The 16,855-nt window shown below is 36.9% G+C and overlaps 1 protein-coding gene across 2 annotated transcripts in view; it reads left to right on the top strand.

Annotated features, from left to right (window-relative positions):
• The window catches only part of AIR9 (Outer arm dynein light chain 1 protein), a 108,920-nt gene extending 92,450 nt beyond the window's left edge, over positions 1 to 16,470 (top strand). For both annotated transcript variants that reach the window (XM_028235033.2, XM_028235034.2), the window contains exons 34-38: positions 6,620 to 6,751; positions 8,354 to 8,412; positions 15,520 to 15,552; positions 15,650 to 15,781; positions 16,055 to 16,470. In XM_028235033.2, coding sequence (XP_028090834.2) covers positions 6,620 to 6,751; positions 8,354 to 8,412; positions 15,520 to 15,552; positions 15,650 to 15,781; positions 16,055 to 16,231 — 533 coding nt within the window. In that variant the 3' untranslated portion in view covers positions 16,232 to 16,470. The remainder of the gene's footprint in view (positions 1 to 6,619; positions 6,752 to 8,353; positions 8,413 to 15,519; positions 15,553 to 15,649; positions 15,782 to 16,054) is intronic.
• The last annotated feature ends 385 nt before the right edge of the window (positions 16,471 to 16,855 follow it).

Here is a 16,855-nt window from a genome sequence, read left to right as displayed (position 1 = left end):
TCCGATTGAGAAGATATGCAGCAGTGAGCACAACTTCTCCCCAGAAAACAAAAGGGACAAAAGATGAGAGCAACAAAGAGCGAGCTGTATCAAGGAGATGGCGATGTTTGCGCTCAGCTCAACCATTTTGTGCAGGAGTGTCAAAACACGAAAACTGATGAATAGTTCCATGAGTAGCTAAATACTCCTCAAACTCAGACAAGTAATACTCACCCCCCAAATCAGAACGAAGAATTTTAATGGTGGTAGAAAATTGAGTGCGAATCATGGAGTGAAAATTAGAATATATTTTGTAAAAATCAGATTTTCGAGTCATCAAATAAACTCAAGTAAACCGACTGTAATCATCCACAAAAGCTACATAATATTGCGAACCACCTTTGGTAACTATAGGGGAAGGACCCCAAACATCAGTATGGACCAATTGAAAAGGAGAAGATGAAATAGAACTATTTTTATTAAAAGGAAGAGCAGACATTTTAGCCAGTTTACAACCACGACACTCAGAAATATCACTAATGGGAAAATTGCCTAAATGTCCAGACCTAACTAACATCCTCAACCGATCACTCGACAGATGACCTAACCTAGAATGCCAAATATAAAACAAAGATGACTTGTTGTTTAAACAAAAAGAAGACAATGCAGTAGAACACTTTTAGAGGAACATGCAAGCTCTCCAAGATATATAGTTCTCCAACTCTACGCCCGATCCCAATCTGCCTCTTGGATACCCGGTCCTGTACAACACAATGAGAAGAAGAGAAAACAACATCAAAACCGGAATCAGATAATTGACTAATAGAAATAAGACTGAGTGAGAGGTGAGGCACATAAAATATAGGAGAAAGAGACAAATGGGAACAGGAAATAGAACCAACAGAGTGTACAGGCATAGAAGAACCATTAGCAGTAGCAATAGTGATAGAAGAAGAAGGAGAGACACAATTACTGAGGAGAGATGCAACAGGGGTCATATGATATGAACAACCAGAATCAAAGATCCACAAAGTATGGATATTACCTGAAGAGGATGAACCAGACAAACCGAACTGAGTGGTAGTCATAGCGGAGGCTTGGGACGAAAGATTTGGATTGGCCACCATGAAAGACTTGAACTGCTCAAACATAGACTGTATATTGGAAGATGGATCATTCTCAGAAACTGGTGCAGAAAAGGCGGCAAATGAGCGACATCCTGAAAATGTCGGCCTAGCGAATGGTGAACCAGATGAATGACCCTTGGGCTGCAAAAGTTTAGGACATGCATGTTTCCAATGGCCTTTCTGATGACAGAAGCTGCACTCATCCATGGAAACCCGAGGCTTGGGCTTACCAGTAACTTGAAATAAATGAGAAGATGGGGTGGGCAAAAGCGGAGGAGTGGCAAAAACTGACTGGGAAGCAGGAGTACCATGAGCCACTTTAAACTGAGTTTCTTCCGCAATAAGCTCACGGACAGCACCATCCACAGAAGGCAAGGGAGACCGATGAAGAATAGCTCCCCGAAGTGGCTCAAATTGATCACGAAGGGCCATGAGAAATTGAACAAGATGTTGTTTCTCCCGATACTTGATATAACAGTCAAGTAACTGCAAATCGGACGGTTCCATCAAAGCAAGCTGATCCCAATAAGTAGTCATCTCATTGTAGAACTCCTGAATGGACTTATCTTTCTGACTAGCACTGCGAATAGACATCTCAAGTTCATACTGCTTTGCAAAGTTAGACTCAAGGTACATAGTCTTCAAATAGTCCCAAACTTGTTTAGAAGTAGAATACTTGGAAAAATTCATACCAATGGTAGTTTGAACTGAATTATGAAACCAAGTAAGAATTTGTGCATTTTCCTTATCCCATTTAGCAACATCGGCCTCAGTTTCTTGAGATTCCACAGGTCTAATAGTCATACCAATAACATAATTCCACATACCTTTACCCATTATAAAATTTTTCATCACATGAGACCAATAAGAATAATTGGTACCATCTAATTTTGTAGTAATAGCTTGCAATTTATCATCAGCCATATTGTATACCCAAACTACAGTGCATTCAAAACAGAGTGAAAGGCAGCAGAGAAGAGAGAGAGAGAGAGATGAGTGACCTGTCAAGAGTAGCAATGCACTCTTCTCATAACCACGGCAACCTATAAACCAGAGAGCAGTGATGGAGGTTCACCGTTTACGAGAGCTAGGTCAAAATAGAGAGAAGATCAGCGAGATACCCAACCTAGGTCTCCAAATGAACCAGGGACCAGCGATGGAAGCTTCCTAGGGTTTCGATTGAACCAGAACCAAAACCAGCAAGTGAGACGAGCTGTTTCGATGACGACCTTGCGAAGAGAGAGGCAGAGCTGCGAGAAGAGCTGCTTCGATGACCTTGCGAAGAGAGAGACAGAGCTGCGATGGTCGATGATGACTTGCGAGGTATGCTACTGTTTGTAACCTTGCTCTGATACCATGATAACAGATGACAAAACTTGTGTATATTGATTAATCAAAAGAATTACAAAATATATAAGCAATAGAATGAAACGAAACCCTAATAATCCGTAATAATCTAAAGTACTAAACGATCCTTAATGAATAATATAAACTACATAATTCACATCCTCAGGGTGGCACCTGGGCCTTTTCTCAAAGACGTTCCGATTGAAGGTCACCTAGTTGTTTTTAAAGGTCTTTTCTTTACAATCGTTGAGCACTAGAGTCATCACGGCCCAACTCGGATCTGTTCCCTAGTGGCCAGAGTCACCACACACACTGGAATAATTTCCCTGGACTAAATACACACATGGTCCCAATAATTAATACGCATCAGTTTCGCGAAACATGGTGGTTCATCATTATAAACATGAGATCAAAACAAATAGTTTACAGTATGCCAATTTAACACATGTTTCAGAAATAATTTGATTCAATTGATAATATAATAATTTATCAAAACAGTTTGATCATGAAACAACAATTTAATTTTCCAACAGTTCAGGGTAGGGGAACATTTATAAAAATATGTAGCATGAAACTACTCACCTGAAAACGAAATAATATAATCCTCGAATAGAGTGTAAAAGTCTAACTAGTGCCCTGAACCAAGTATGAAAACTACACGTCACTACTAATTTAAAATACTAGAGAATAAGAACTAAGTAACCTCAACTAAAGCGCACTAACATGGCTCAACCCAACTCACCGTTACTCTTAAATATTACCTAAGTTCATATTCTTAAAGGTCTAAAATCACCGAAGACATGGGTTCCGATCGAAACTTAACTGAAAATAACTTTAAGATGAAACAGAGTTTTAAACAAGTTTTCCCAATCTATTCGCTAACTTTGAAAATTACAAAACCCACTCCACGCTATTCAAAAAATTCCAAAAACCTCCAGATATGATCTAATATATCCTAAGGTTCAAACCCAATTGGTTTCACTTGATTTGCTTATCAAAATAATTATCTACAATTTATTATATCCAAATAGGTTGTTTTCTGCAGCACTTTAAAGAAATTGACGGTTTTCTTAATATACACGAGCAATCAATGCAAGGCCAAAAACGTACGAAACTAGACTCGTAACCGGTTCTAATGACACTAATTTGATAATTTTTGGATTTATACCCAATGAGAACAACACTCCCGAATTTACTGTTTCGGACTGGTTTCCTGGACAGATTTGAATACCTCAATTTATATGGATTTTGACTCCAAAAAATTATAAAAAGATTCAGATATGCAATTCAATATGTAATTGACTTACTGGAAAAATTTTAGTTCAAAATTCAACCGTTTGATATGGTTTATTGATTTTTAAAGTTTGCGATTCTGTGCAGAATTTTTGAACTAAGAATTACACTCATTCTTTATACATCAATTTAACTCCTTAGATTTCTTAACAGTGTATACATATATATACAAAATACATAAACCTACAACCTCTCCATGAATGAATAAAATAATTATAGAATAAGGATGAAGAACAAAGAAAGAAGAGAAGAAAACCTATGAGGGCTAACCTTTGATGATCACACACGACACAACACACCCAAAAGTTCTTTGATTGCAACATCTTCTTCTTTTTTTCCTTCTCTCAAACCCTCTCCTGTGGCTGCTGTGTTGTTGCCCTATGTGGTGAACAAATAATAGAGTAGGGTTTGTGTTTATTTTATTTTGTACCAGTGGTGGGCACACTTAGGTCAAATAGATAGATAAATATACAAAATACATATATAAGTTACATGCAACTCAAATGGTAAGAACTTAACTTATTAATTTTGTGGTCTATAGTTCAAGTCACACCCTCTTCTCCATTTTTTTTTTTTTTTTAATAATAAATCTTGCTTCTAAATCAATGACTTTCACCATAAATTTATTTTAAGTTTAAAATTAGTTAAAAGATCCTCCAATAATATTTAATTTGTACCTTAGAATTCACCACCAAAATATTTGAGATTGTAATATTATTATTTAATTATTTACTTGATTTGTATATTCGGATTCTCACAGTTCTCTTGGGGCTTAGGCAAGGCATGGGCTTTATTGAAGCAAGGCGCATAGTCTCAGTAAAAATATATAAATTAATATAGACTAATGATTAATAGCATGTAAGTACTAAGATAAATATTGTTTTTAAAAAAAGTAACTAAGGCAAACTACAAAATAATTCTCAAAGCCATAAAAGTATATATTAAATAGCATTCCAATTTTCAAAGGTAAAATAATACACATTCAACAAGAAGAAAGAAGAAGACACAATCAAAGAGAAGCAAAAATTTTAAAAAAAAAAAAAAAAAAAAAAAACAGACGTAGCAACGAAGAAGAAAAAGAAGAAGAAAGAAGAAAAAAAAGAAGACAACATCGAAAATGCAAAAAAAAACAAGAGATTAGAAAAAATAAATAAATAAATAAACAACAAAAAACAAAGACATCGGCGAAGGGGAAGGGGAAGAAGAAGAAGACATATCGAAGAAGCAAAAAAAAAAAAAAAAAAAAAACGAAGGGGAACAGCCTGGGGAGGCGGCGGGCCTCCACAGCGCACCGCAATTGATATTTACGGGATGCGTTGTTTAATCCTAATAGCTGCGACTTATATGAATATAAATCAAACGGTCAGATTTCAATAAAAAACAATATCTAAAAAGAAAAAAAGCCTCCTAAGTTGTGCACCTTGCGCCTTTCGTTGCCTACCTAAGTCACGGCCCAGGCGCACGACTTCTTGGATGTGCCTTGCCTTGGGTGTGTTAAGGCACTGCCCTTGCGCCTAGGCACACCTTTCACAACACTACTCTCGCCAGCCACCATCGCAGCCTCTTAACATCATTGCTTCACCACCCTTGCCCTTGCAACCATAGCCATTGCAACCCCAACTGCTACCCCCACCCCTCCACTGCTACCCCCTTTTCTACCCCTCCAGCCGCTGTGTCTGTGTTGCTCCTCCCTAGTCCCTCTTGCCACTGCTCTGCAACCGGTGAGGCTCTATATTTCGATTTCATCTGCTGGCTTTGGCATATACTTTCATTCGTCACCTCTGCGATCCCCCACCCCTGCAATCCACACCATCTCTGAAATCCACCCCATTCCTGCAATGCCCCATCCCTGCACTATCCACCCCCTGTGACCCTCATTCAAGGATAAACAGTCTTTGTAATTAATTGTAAAATAAGAATCAGAATTGATTTGACACACCCCCCCCCCCCCTGCCAACTGTGTGACTCACCTCTGAAAATTATGGAAATTTTATTTTTGATATGAAAATTTGAAAATTTTGAGACTGGATTTTTCCTAACCATTTAGGGTGTGTTTGGTTTGTATTTTGAGATAAATTTTCAAAAAAAAAATTTGGGGAGAGAGTTTAGAAATTTTTTTTATTTGTTTGGTTGTACATTTTTGAAAATAGTTTTGGAATGATTTGATATTTTGTTGTAATTGGGTGGATGCGTGTGAGAGAAAAAGTGATTGAGAAGGAGAGAGGAGAGAAGAGATAGAAAAAGTGATTGATTGATGTGTAGGAGAGAGAGTGATTTTGAAAAAAAAAATTCAAAAAATTTGAACCAAACAAAATTTTGAAAATTTTTCTCAAAAATTGTATCTTGAGATATAAACCAAACAAACCCTTAGTTTCTTATGGACAAGTTTTTTGAAGTAGGAAACACCCCAATGAAAGAATTTTTTGTAAACCAACACCCATTACTCCCATTAAGAGAAAATTAGAACCTCCCAGTGTACAAAATTAATTTTGTAGCTGAGTACAGACCGAAATGTTGTGTGCATGCATAATTATGATAACTCTACTTTCCTTCTTCCCTACATTTTTCCTTTGTTTAGAAGACCTTGAGCTTATATCACTTCTCTAGTCTTAGAAATGATTAAAGCTGTTCATGAATTTCACTGAACTCTTGATTTTTCTTTTCTTTTTGGTCACAACGATACCTCTTTCTTTATTTAAAAAGAAACAAATATCTTCACGTCTTAGGGTTGTCAATAAAAAAAGGTGGGGTAAGTTTATGACTCTAGATGAAGGCATCGACACTTGTAAAGCTTCTAGAATTATTCATCAAAAGATCCAGCTTCAATATTTCAGTTGAGATGTTTGCTCGCTAAACATGGTGTGATATTGCAGGGGAGACTGGGAGGATGTACGAATCTAATGTTGATGATGTGGGGTACAGACTGGTGGCACTGTATACTCCTGTAAGAGAGGATGGAGTTGAGGGCCAACCTGTTTCTGCATCAACAGAGCCAATTGCAGTTGGTAAATTATGAATTAAATCTCATCTTTATGGCTTTATTCCCTTTTTACTCTTATTGTTCTTGTATGTTTTGCTGTTTTCATATTGTTTGTAGAAACTCAGTTATATTTTTACTTGACACTATTACACAAGAATAGCAATTTCTTTTGTGATTTTATTTTTTACTAATATTCTTTGCTATTTATTTGATTTTGTTATAGTAAAAATAGATTGCTAGTAACTCCTCAAGCAATGGCGATGTTTCTTCTAGCTAGTGCTATGTTGGCAATTGCTAATATGGCTATTATATGAATTCTTTTGGAGCCCCCCTCCCCCACATGATGGGGGCACTTAATAGTCAGGCCCAAGGCAACTTGGGCAGTGGGCTTTTGGCATATCTATTCAGTTAGAGCCTAATTTTAGACATAGAAACAATATTATTGAATTGGCCATTGTAGTGTGCAATCATTTTTAGTGTGCAAACCTGGTTCCATTTACCCAAACACAAATTTCATTCACTTTTTTTTAATCTAAATATTTTGTGCTTTAAAAAAACAAGGAAAAAAAAGAAAGAAAAGGAGATACATTGGTCAATATTTATATTACCTTCTGCATGTTAGAGAATTGATAAGCACTGACAACAAGCTGGCGTGTACAAGTACTTCTCCACCTCCACCTTGATATAAGTGGTTTGCCCAAATGAGAGCCTCAATGCCTGCCCTTAATAGCAATGTTGCTTTCCAACTCTGAAGCTTAGTTTGGATTGTACTTAAATTCTCTCTTTCTCTCTCTTTGGAGACTAATCTTTGATATTTTGGTTTCTGGTATTTGTTTTTTCTTCCTATTTTTTATTAATTTGTCGGACCCTAATGCGAGATAGGTAAAAAATAACATTTAACCTGGTCCATGTAGGATGAACTTATGACTAACATCTAGACTTCATACTGAGCTCTCACTGACATAGCTGGCCCAGGAGCTAGGAATATTTTTGTCTAATGGGTATCCTTTATTTATCTTATTGTAAATGGGATGGTACAAATTTATTTATTGTTGTAAATTGTAGAATGAGTTAAGATGAAGATGTCAATATTTATACAATAATGCTACAATGACTGTATTTGTATACTATAAGTGCTTACCATATGTGTCATCATTGCATTGGTTTAAAGGGGCCACCACTCATGTTTGTTACCAATGCAATGTAATGGTGACACATGAGATGATAAGCACTGCAAGGTATACAAATATGGTCATTGTAGAATTATATTGGCATTTATAACCAAACTGTACGACAAGGGTAATTGTAGGTGCATTATGGTGTTGTTGGGCCCATTTCCGAATAGCCTAAGCTTTTGGGACAATTGGTGACTAAACATATATGTTATCTAAGAATATATGGGCACACAAATCTTTGTCTAACATAGACAATTAAATGTAATACGTTATGTGGGTCTGGTTTTTCTGTAATTATTTGCATTGATATCTCCTACTTTCTTCTTTCTCTTTCTGATGTTTCTCTTCTTTTAAACAAAATAAATAATTTATTTCAAGATTTGCAGAAAAATAGTGTTTGTTAATTCACAATTTTACTTTTACATCTGATTTGGCATATGATTAAATTTCAGAGCCTGATATTCTTAAAGAAGTGAAGCAAAAGCTTGATCTTGGATCTGTGAAATTTGAGGTATGATAGCATTTTTTTCTTTTAAATCTGTTCTGGATTTCTTTCTAATATGTATAACTTTTACAGTAGTTGTTTTCTGCTCATAAATATTGAGGTTGCTGCATGGACCGATATATCTTTTCCATTTCTTTTAGACATGGAAAGCACAAACTCCGCTTACACATTTCTACATTCTGTAAAAGTGGGAACTCAACAGAATTTTTTTTTAAAGTATCAGATCTATTTGCAGTCCATTAATATCTTTCACTCATGTATTTGATGTAATAGTTGATTAAGGTTTACCCCTTGTCTTCTAGAGATTGGTTGTCGGTGAAATGGGTGTCCTTAATTATGTAAATGACCGCCACAGAGCGTCATAAAAGTGTTTCACTCTGCATGAAATATATAGAAGAGTAATCATCTTAGTCAATTGAGAAAATTTTGGCCTTGTTTGATTTGTTTTTCAGAAAAATTTTTGAGAAAAATTCTCTACAAACAAATTTTCAAGAGTAATCAAACCAAACAAATTTTTTCAAAAAAAATCTTAAAATTTTGTTTGGTTACCTACTTTCCAAAACCACTCTCTCTTATACACATCAAATCAATTACTTTTTTTAAAACTCTCTCCCCAAAACAATTTTCCAAAACCATTTCTGAAAAAAGGCAAACCAAACAAGTTTTTGTACTTTTTATATCAAAAACTACTCTACAAACACAAACCAAACACACCCTTTAACTTCTGAAGGGGACGATGAATGCAGTTAATGTTTCTTTATTTCTCTCTCCCCTTATCAGCCATTCCCCATCATCAAATTACTTTAACAAAGGTCATCTTTTTCACCTTATGTGGGTCATATACAGTCACACAGTTCACCTGTCAACCGTGTTTTGATGTACTAATAAGGGTAATAGAGGAGATTTTATCTTGTAAAATTCTGGTGCCACGTTGGCAGTACAGAGAAAAAGATTTTATCTTGTACTGACAACGGTAATACAAGACATTTCATCTTGTAGAATGTTCTGTTTTTCATTTTCTTGTTCTTATTTATATTAGGGTAAGTGACCTTGATTTACTCTGAGGACGGATGTTGTGTTGGACACTGATAATAGAGAATGAATAGAAATCTTGTATTCATTCATCAATCAACTGAGTACAATTATATAAGCTAATAGAATACAAACCCTAACAACCTAAAGGACCAAACTATCCTTAATGAACAATATAAATTACAAATTCACACCCCTCCTCAAACTGAGGATGCGAGCGCAGAAAGCATTGAAAGTTTGCCTAGAAGAAAACGAAAACGAGCAATAGTGTGAGTCTTCGTAAAAAAATCGGCCAACTGAAAAGAAGAGGGAACAGAAGGGAGAGTAATAGTGCCAGCCTGAAGATGCTGTTTGACAAAGTGACAATCAATTTCAACATGCTCCGCTCATAGAAGACTGAATTATGGGCAATTTGGACAGCACTCTGATTATCACAATATAATGGAGTCGGATCAGAAAGAGAGACCCATACCAGAAAGGAGCCACCGAAGCCAAACAATCTCAGAGGTAGCATGAGCCATGGCACGATACTCAACCTCATCAGTGGAACGAGCAACAACATACTGTTTCTTACTCTTCTAGATATGAGAGAATTGCCGAGGAAAACACAAAGACCAGAAGTGGATTTACGATCAGAGATGTCACCTGCCCAATCAGCGTCAGCATAGGCACGAAGAGTCAAGTCCGAAGAGGCAGATAATAGCAAACATTGTAACAAAGTACCACAAAGGTAACGCAAAGTACGGAGTAAGGCAGCCCAATGTGTGGAACGAGGAGCAGAAACAAACTGACTGAGAATGTGCACAACATAGGAGATATCCGGACGAGTAACGGTGAGATAAACAAGGCACCCAACCAACTCACGATACACAGTGGGATCCTCAAGAGGAACGCCATCAGAAGCCGAAAACTTAGCATACAACTCAAGAGGAGTGTCAACAATTTTGTCATCAGTGAGATTGGCACGAGAAAGAATGTCACGAGCATATTTAGTCTGAGAGAGAAGATACCCAGTAGGAGAAGTAACAATCTCAATATCAAGAAAATACCAAAGAGGGCCCAAATCCTTCATCTCGAACTCCTGAAACTACTGATGCTTAACCTCCTCAATAGTACTATAATTAGAACCGGTAATGATCATATCATCCACATATAAGAGAAGGAGAACAAGGCCAACAGCAGTGCGCCGAACAAAGAGAGCATAATCATGATGACTAGGGCGAAAACCAAGCTGAAGAGCAACAGAGTGAACGCGCTCATACCAAGCCCGAGGAGACTGCTTGAGACCATATAAAGCACGGCGAAGACGACAAACAACACCAGGAGGATGAGAGAAACCCGGTGGAAGGCGCATATACACTTCTTGAGTAAGATGCCCATTCAGAAAAGCATTTTTGACATCGAGTTGAAACAAAGGCCAGTGATGGGCAGCAGCAACAGAGATAAAGAGTACGAACTGTAGCCATCTTCGCAACAGGGGCAAAAGTCTCATCGTAATCAATCCCATACTTCTGAGAAAAGCCCTGGGCAACCAAACGAGCTTTGTACCGTTCCAAAGAACTATCAGAAAGGGTTTTGACCTTGTAGACCCATTTACATCCTACAGTATTCTTGTCAGCAGGTAATGGAACAAATCCCAAGTCTAAGTGTCAGCCAAAGCAGTTAACTCGTCATTCATGGCCGCAATCCAATTAGGATCATGACAAGCTTCCTTGTAGGACCTGGGCTCAAAATAAGTATGAAGACAAGAAAGAAAAGACTGATAGGAAAGAGAGAAATATGTATTACCAAAACCATACCAGTTCGGAGGATGACGGTCTTGCTTTGGAAAGCGATGTGCAAGAGGAGCGGGATCCAAAGAAACAGTTGGAGGGACAAGAGAGCTCGGAAGTGCGTTGCGGCGCTAATAAACAAGAAGGGGAGCAGGGGAAGCGGGAGTGGGAGAGGAAGTGCCTGGCGAGGGAGCAGAAGTGCTAGTAAGATGCAAAGTAGAAACCTCAAGATCAGAAACAAACTCATCGGGAGAAACATCGGGAGGAAATGGGTCAATGTGAACCAATTCGTCCTTGGTAATAGGGACAAGGTTGGAAGGTATAGTGTAGTAAGGGAGTTTTTCTAAAAAGGTGACATGCCTAGACACATATAGCTTTTTGGTGGTAGGATCATAGCACCGATAACTTTTTTGAGTAATGCTATACCCTAAAAAGACACATAGGACACAACGAGAACTAAGCTTAGAGCGCTTCGTTTAGGAAAGAGCACAAAACATGCAGAACCGAAAATACGAAAAAGAAAATAATTGGGAGTAACACCAAAAAGACACTCATACGGAGATGAGCCTGAGAGAAGAAGAGTAGGCATTCGATTGAGAAGATATGTAGCATGAGTACAGCTTCTCCCCAAAAAACAGAAGAGACAAAAGACGAGAGCAACAAAGAGCGAGCAGTATTAAGGAGATGGCGATGTTTGCGCTCAGCTCGACCATTTTGGGCAGGAGTGTCAGAATATAAAGGCTGATGAATACTGCCATGAGTAGTTAAAAACTCCTCAAACTCAGACAAGTAATACTTACCCCCCAAATCAGAACGAAAAACTTTGATCGTGGTGGAAAACTGAGTGCGAATCATGGAGTGAATTAGAATATATTTTGTAAAAATCAGATTTTCGGTTCATCAAATAAACCCAAGTAAATCGACTATAATCATCTACAAAAGACACATAATATGACGAACCGCCCTTGGTAACTATAGGGGAAGGATCCCAAACATCAGTATGAACCAAATGAAAAGGAGAAGAAGAAATAAAACTACTTTTATTAAAAGGAAGAGCAGACATTTTAGCTAGTTTACAACCTCGACACTCAGAAATATTATCAATGGGAAAACTGCCTAAATGTCCAGACCGAACTAACATCCTTAAACGGTCACTCGACAGATGACCTAACCTAGAATGCCAAATATAAAATAAAGAGGACTTATTGTTTAAACAAAAAGAAGACAATACAGTAGAAGACACTTCTAGAAAAACATGCAAGCTGTCCAAGATATACAATTCTCCAACTCTACGCCCGATCCCAATCTGCCTCTTGGATACCCGATCCTGCACAACACAATGAGAAGAAGAGAAAATAACATCAAAACCGGAATAAGATAATTGACTAATAGAAATAAGACTGAGTGAAAGGTGAGGCACATAAAATACAGGAGAAAGTGACAAATGGGAAGAGGAAATAGAACCAATAGAGTGTACAGGCATAGAAGAACCATTAGCAGTAGCAATAGTGATAGAAGAAGATGGGGAGACACAATTACTAAGGAGAGATGCAACAGGGGTCATATGAACAACCAGAGTCTAAAATCCACGAAATGTGGATATTACCTGAAGAAGATGAACCAGGCAAACCTAACTGAGTGGTAGTCATTGCAGAGGCTTGGGACGAAAGATTTGGATTAGCCACCATGAAAGACTTGAACTGCTCAAACATAGACTGCATATTGGAAGACGGCTCATTCTCAGAAGCTGGTGCAGAAAAGGCGACAGATGAGCGAGATCCCGAAGATGGCGGCTTAGAAGATAGTGAACCATATGAACAACCCTTGGGCTATAAAAGGTTAGGATAAGCATGTTTCCAATGGCCTCGTTGATGATAGAAGTTGCACTCATCCATGGAAACCCGAGACTTGGGCTTTCCAGTAACCTGAAATAAATGAGATGGTGGGGTAGGCAAGAGCGGAGAAGTGACAAAAACTGATTGGGAGGCAGGGACACCATGAGCCACCTTAAATCGAGTTTCTTTTGCAATAAGCTCACGGATAGCACCATCAACAGAAGGTAAGGGGGACCGATGAAGAATAGCTCCCCGAAGTGGCTCAAATTGATCACGAAGGGCCACAAGAAACTGAACAAGACGTTGCTTCTCCCGATACTTGGTATAACTGTCAAGTAATTGCAAATCTGATGGTTCCATTAACACAAGCTGATCCTAATAAGTTGTCATCTCATTGTAGAACTCCTGAATGGACTTATCTTTTTGACTAGCACTGCGAATGGACATCTCAAGTTCATACTGTTTTGCAAAGTTAGACTCAAGGTACATAGTTTTCAAATAGTCCCAAACTTGTTTGGAAGTAGAATACTTGGAAAAATTCATACCAATGGTAGTTTGAACTGAATTATGAAACCAAGTAAGAATTTGTGCATTTTCCTTATCCCATGTAGAAACAACAGCCTCAGTTTCTTTGGATTCCACAGGTCTAATAGTTACACCAATAACATAGTTCCACATGCCTTCACCCATTATAAAATTCTTCATTACATGAGACCAATAAGAATAATTGGTGCCATCTACAGTTTATCCTCAGCCATATTTCTAAAATTCAATTCACTATTCCAACACTTATCAACAAATAGCCCTCAAATTTCCCTCTAAATACAATCTCTATATCTCACCAAATGCTCATAAATACAACTCAAATCAATAGAGGAAGTGAACAGTACCAGAGAAAGAACTCTGGAGACGCTGTTTGTCAACACAGCCGTGGGTTTCGAACACAAAATTCCAAAGTAAGAAGAGAGACGAACCACTTGTAAGAAGAGAGATGATCGATGATGCAAGAAAAGTCTGGAGACAGACCTGCGATGCACTGGGCGATGCGATGCGATGCGAGAGAGAGTCAGACGAACCACTTGCAAGAAGAGAGATGATTGATGATCCAGGAGAAGTCTGGAGACAGACCTGCGATGCGCTATGATGGACAGAAACGAAGCCTGCGATGCGAAAGAGAACCCTGCGATGTGAGAGAGACAGAAGCAGACCTGCGATGTGCAACTTCTGGTGCCAAGAATAACCTAGGTTCGATCGCTACTATGCTCCGATACCATGATAATAGAGAATGAATAGAAATCTTGTATTCATTCATCAATCAACTGAGTACAATTATATAAGCTAATAGAATACAAACCCTAACAACCTAAAGGACCAAACTATCCTTAATGAACAATATAAATTACAAATTACACAACACTATATGGACACTTTTAAAAGCGTGTTTGATAGGTGTCTTAATTAAAATTTTGAAGTCATTATATCATACACTTCTTGGAATCTTCAGCGATCCTTCTTCAACACCCTCTGAACTCTACCTATATGATGAATCGCTTCATGGTAAAAATGTTTTGCATTCTTTGGATTGCAACTTGTGCACTCGAAATATGTTTTGAAATATTTATGAGATGAATGCATCATGTGTATTCTAATAAACTATATTTGTTTTGCATTCTTTAAAATGTAATTGTTATGTGATGTCTTAATGTAGTTATGGAATATTATGCCTTTTGAAGTTTTAATTAATGCTATGTTGTTTTGCTTTAATTACCTTTGAAAATAAACTGGTCATATATTTGACATATAAGAAATTTATAAAAATATGAAAATTTAAGGGTAAATTTCACTGACTTGCCCCAAGGTTCGTAGAAAATACAGTAAGCTCTACAATTTTGACATAATTATACTAGTATCCCTTTTAGTATGGTCAAATGGATGAAAATTAATATAGATGGTGTGAAAACACAAAAATAAATAACGTAAAATATATATTTTCGTATAAAAGAGATGACAATATCATTTTTTCATCTATATGACTAAAAAATTATTGATAAAAAATGGTCCAAGTGTTATGTAAATTAAAACTCAAGTGAGGTCAATATGATTATGTCAAAATTGTGGGGCTTACTGTTTTTTTTTCCAAACCTGGAGAGGTTAGTGTAATTTACCCAAAATTTAATGAGTCTCAGGTGCATCTTGTCTTGCATTTTTTAAAAATTGACGTGTCATTGTGTTTGTGTTGTCGCGTGTCGCATGCCGCATGCCTGCTACTTAAATCTCCGCTGTAGCATAAATACCAGCACTAATGGGATCAGTTGTGATCTTATTTCTTGAGTAGTTGGGTGGTATTAAATTTTCGAAGAATATGTAACGATCTCCTTATGGACTAGCATTGTTAGAAACCCTAAATGATGTTCTCTAGAATAAATGAAATTTTAATTATCATTGAGCTCTCACACCTTAGGCCTTTGGAACAGGCATTGTGTGACAAGGACAGATCTCCAAAAAAGGTAAATATATCTTCTGTTCAATTTTCTGGCTCCATTTATTAGGTTTTATTTTTTTATGTGATGACAATAATAATAAATGGTTAAATTGATAATCTAGGTTCCAGGAATGGGTAGTCTTGAGAGAAGAATTCTGGAAGTGAATAGAAAGAGAATCAAGGTTGTGAAGCCTGGTTCTAAAACTTCTTTTCCTACCACTGAAATACGGGGAAGTTATGCTCCTCCCTTCCATGTAAGTTTTTATTTTTTATTTTTTTGGGTTAGAACTAAAGATAAAAATATTCCCTGGAATATTTGATTCTGTAAAATACCAAAGTTTTCTAACTTCATTTCCTTCCAGTTTTCTTAAAGCATCTATCTACTTGCACGCATTATACATGCATACATATATACATACATTTCAGTTTTAAATTTTTATTTTGCTTATAAAATTATAAGGATGTGTGGGAGAGATGATATTGATATTGATATTGATAATGATAATGATATTGCTATTAATGTACAGGTGGAGCTTTTCCGAAATGAGCAACATCGAATTAGGATAGTTGTGGACAGCGAAAATGAAGTAGACCTGCTGGTGCAGACCCGGCATTTGCGTGATGTCATCGTACTTGTAATTAGAGGCCTTGCTCAGCGTTTCAACAGCACTTCCCTCAACTCTCTCCTTAAGATTGATACTTAAAAACTTCCTCTCCATGAGACACTTAAAATACAAACTACTTATATTTGTAAATTGGGCTTCTTTTGGGGGTCCACTCTGTTTTTCGTTTCCCCCTCCTTTCCCCATTGTTTCTTTTTTTTTTTTTTTTCAGTGTATGCTTTTCTGTATTACTATTTAACTAAACAGTGTGCAGCATCATCATCATCAGAGGGTATGTATTGGTTTTTAACATCTGAACTTAAAAATTAGTGTTGGTTTCACTGCGCGTGCTTTAGTTGATTTTGTTTATTATTATTATTATTATTTTATTATTTTTATATTTTGTGGTAGATGGAGATTGTAGTTTGGTGCTACACCTCATATTAGGATTAGAGGTTATGGGTTCAAGTCTTGCCATTTGTACTTATTCTTTTGTAAAAATGTCTGCAACTCTTAAATAAATTGCAAATTAAATTAGTAGTAATTTTTGTTCAAGTCTTTTTATCTCTTTATTTGATGTTGTAATGATAAATGCTAGTTGGATATATATTCCCCATTATTATGTATATCTCAGATTTTTTTATTCAGCACGTGTATGATGAGCCTGTTATTTCTGTTCAGTAGTGAAAGGGAAAAGCAATTGGCCTCTTTTTTTTGTTTTTGTTT

Source organism: Camellia sinensis, chromosome 9, assembly GCF_055761805.1.
Source record: "Camellia sinensis isolate YWXY chromosome 9, ASM5576180v1, whole genome shotgun sequence".
In the NCBI taxonomy this organism is placed as follows: domain Eukaryota; kingdom Viridiplantae; phylum Streptophyta; class Magnoliopsida; order Ericales; family Theaceae; genus Camellia; species Camellia sinensis.
Note: the sequence above shows the minus strand (reverse complement) of the source record. Positions and strands in the feature narration are given on the sequence as shown.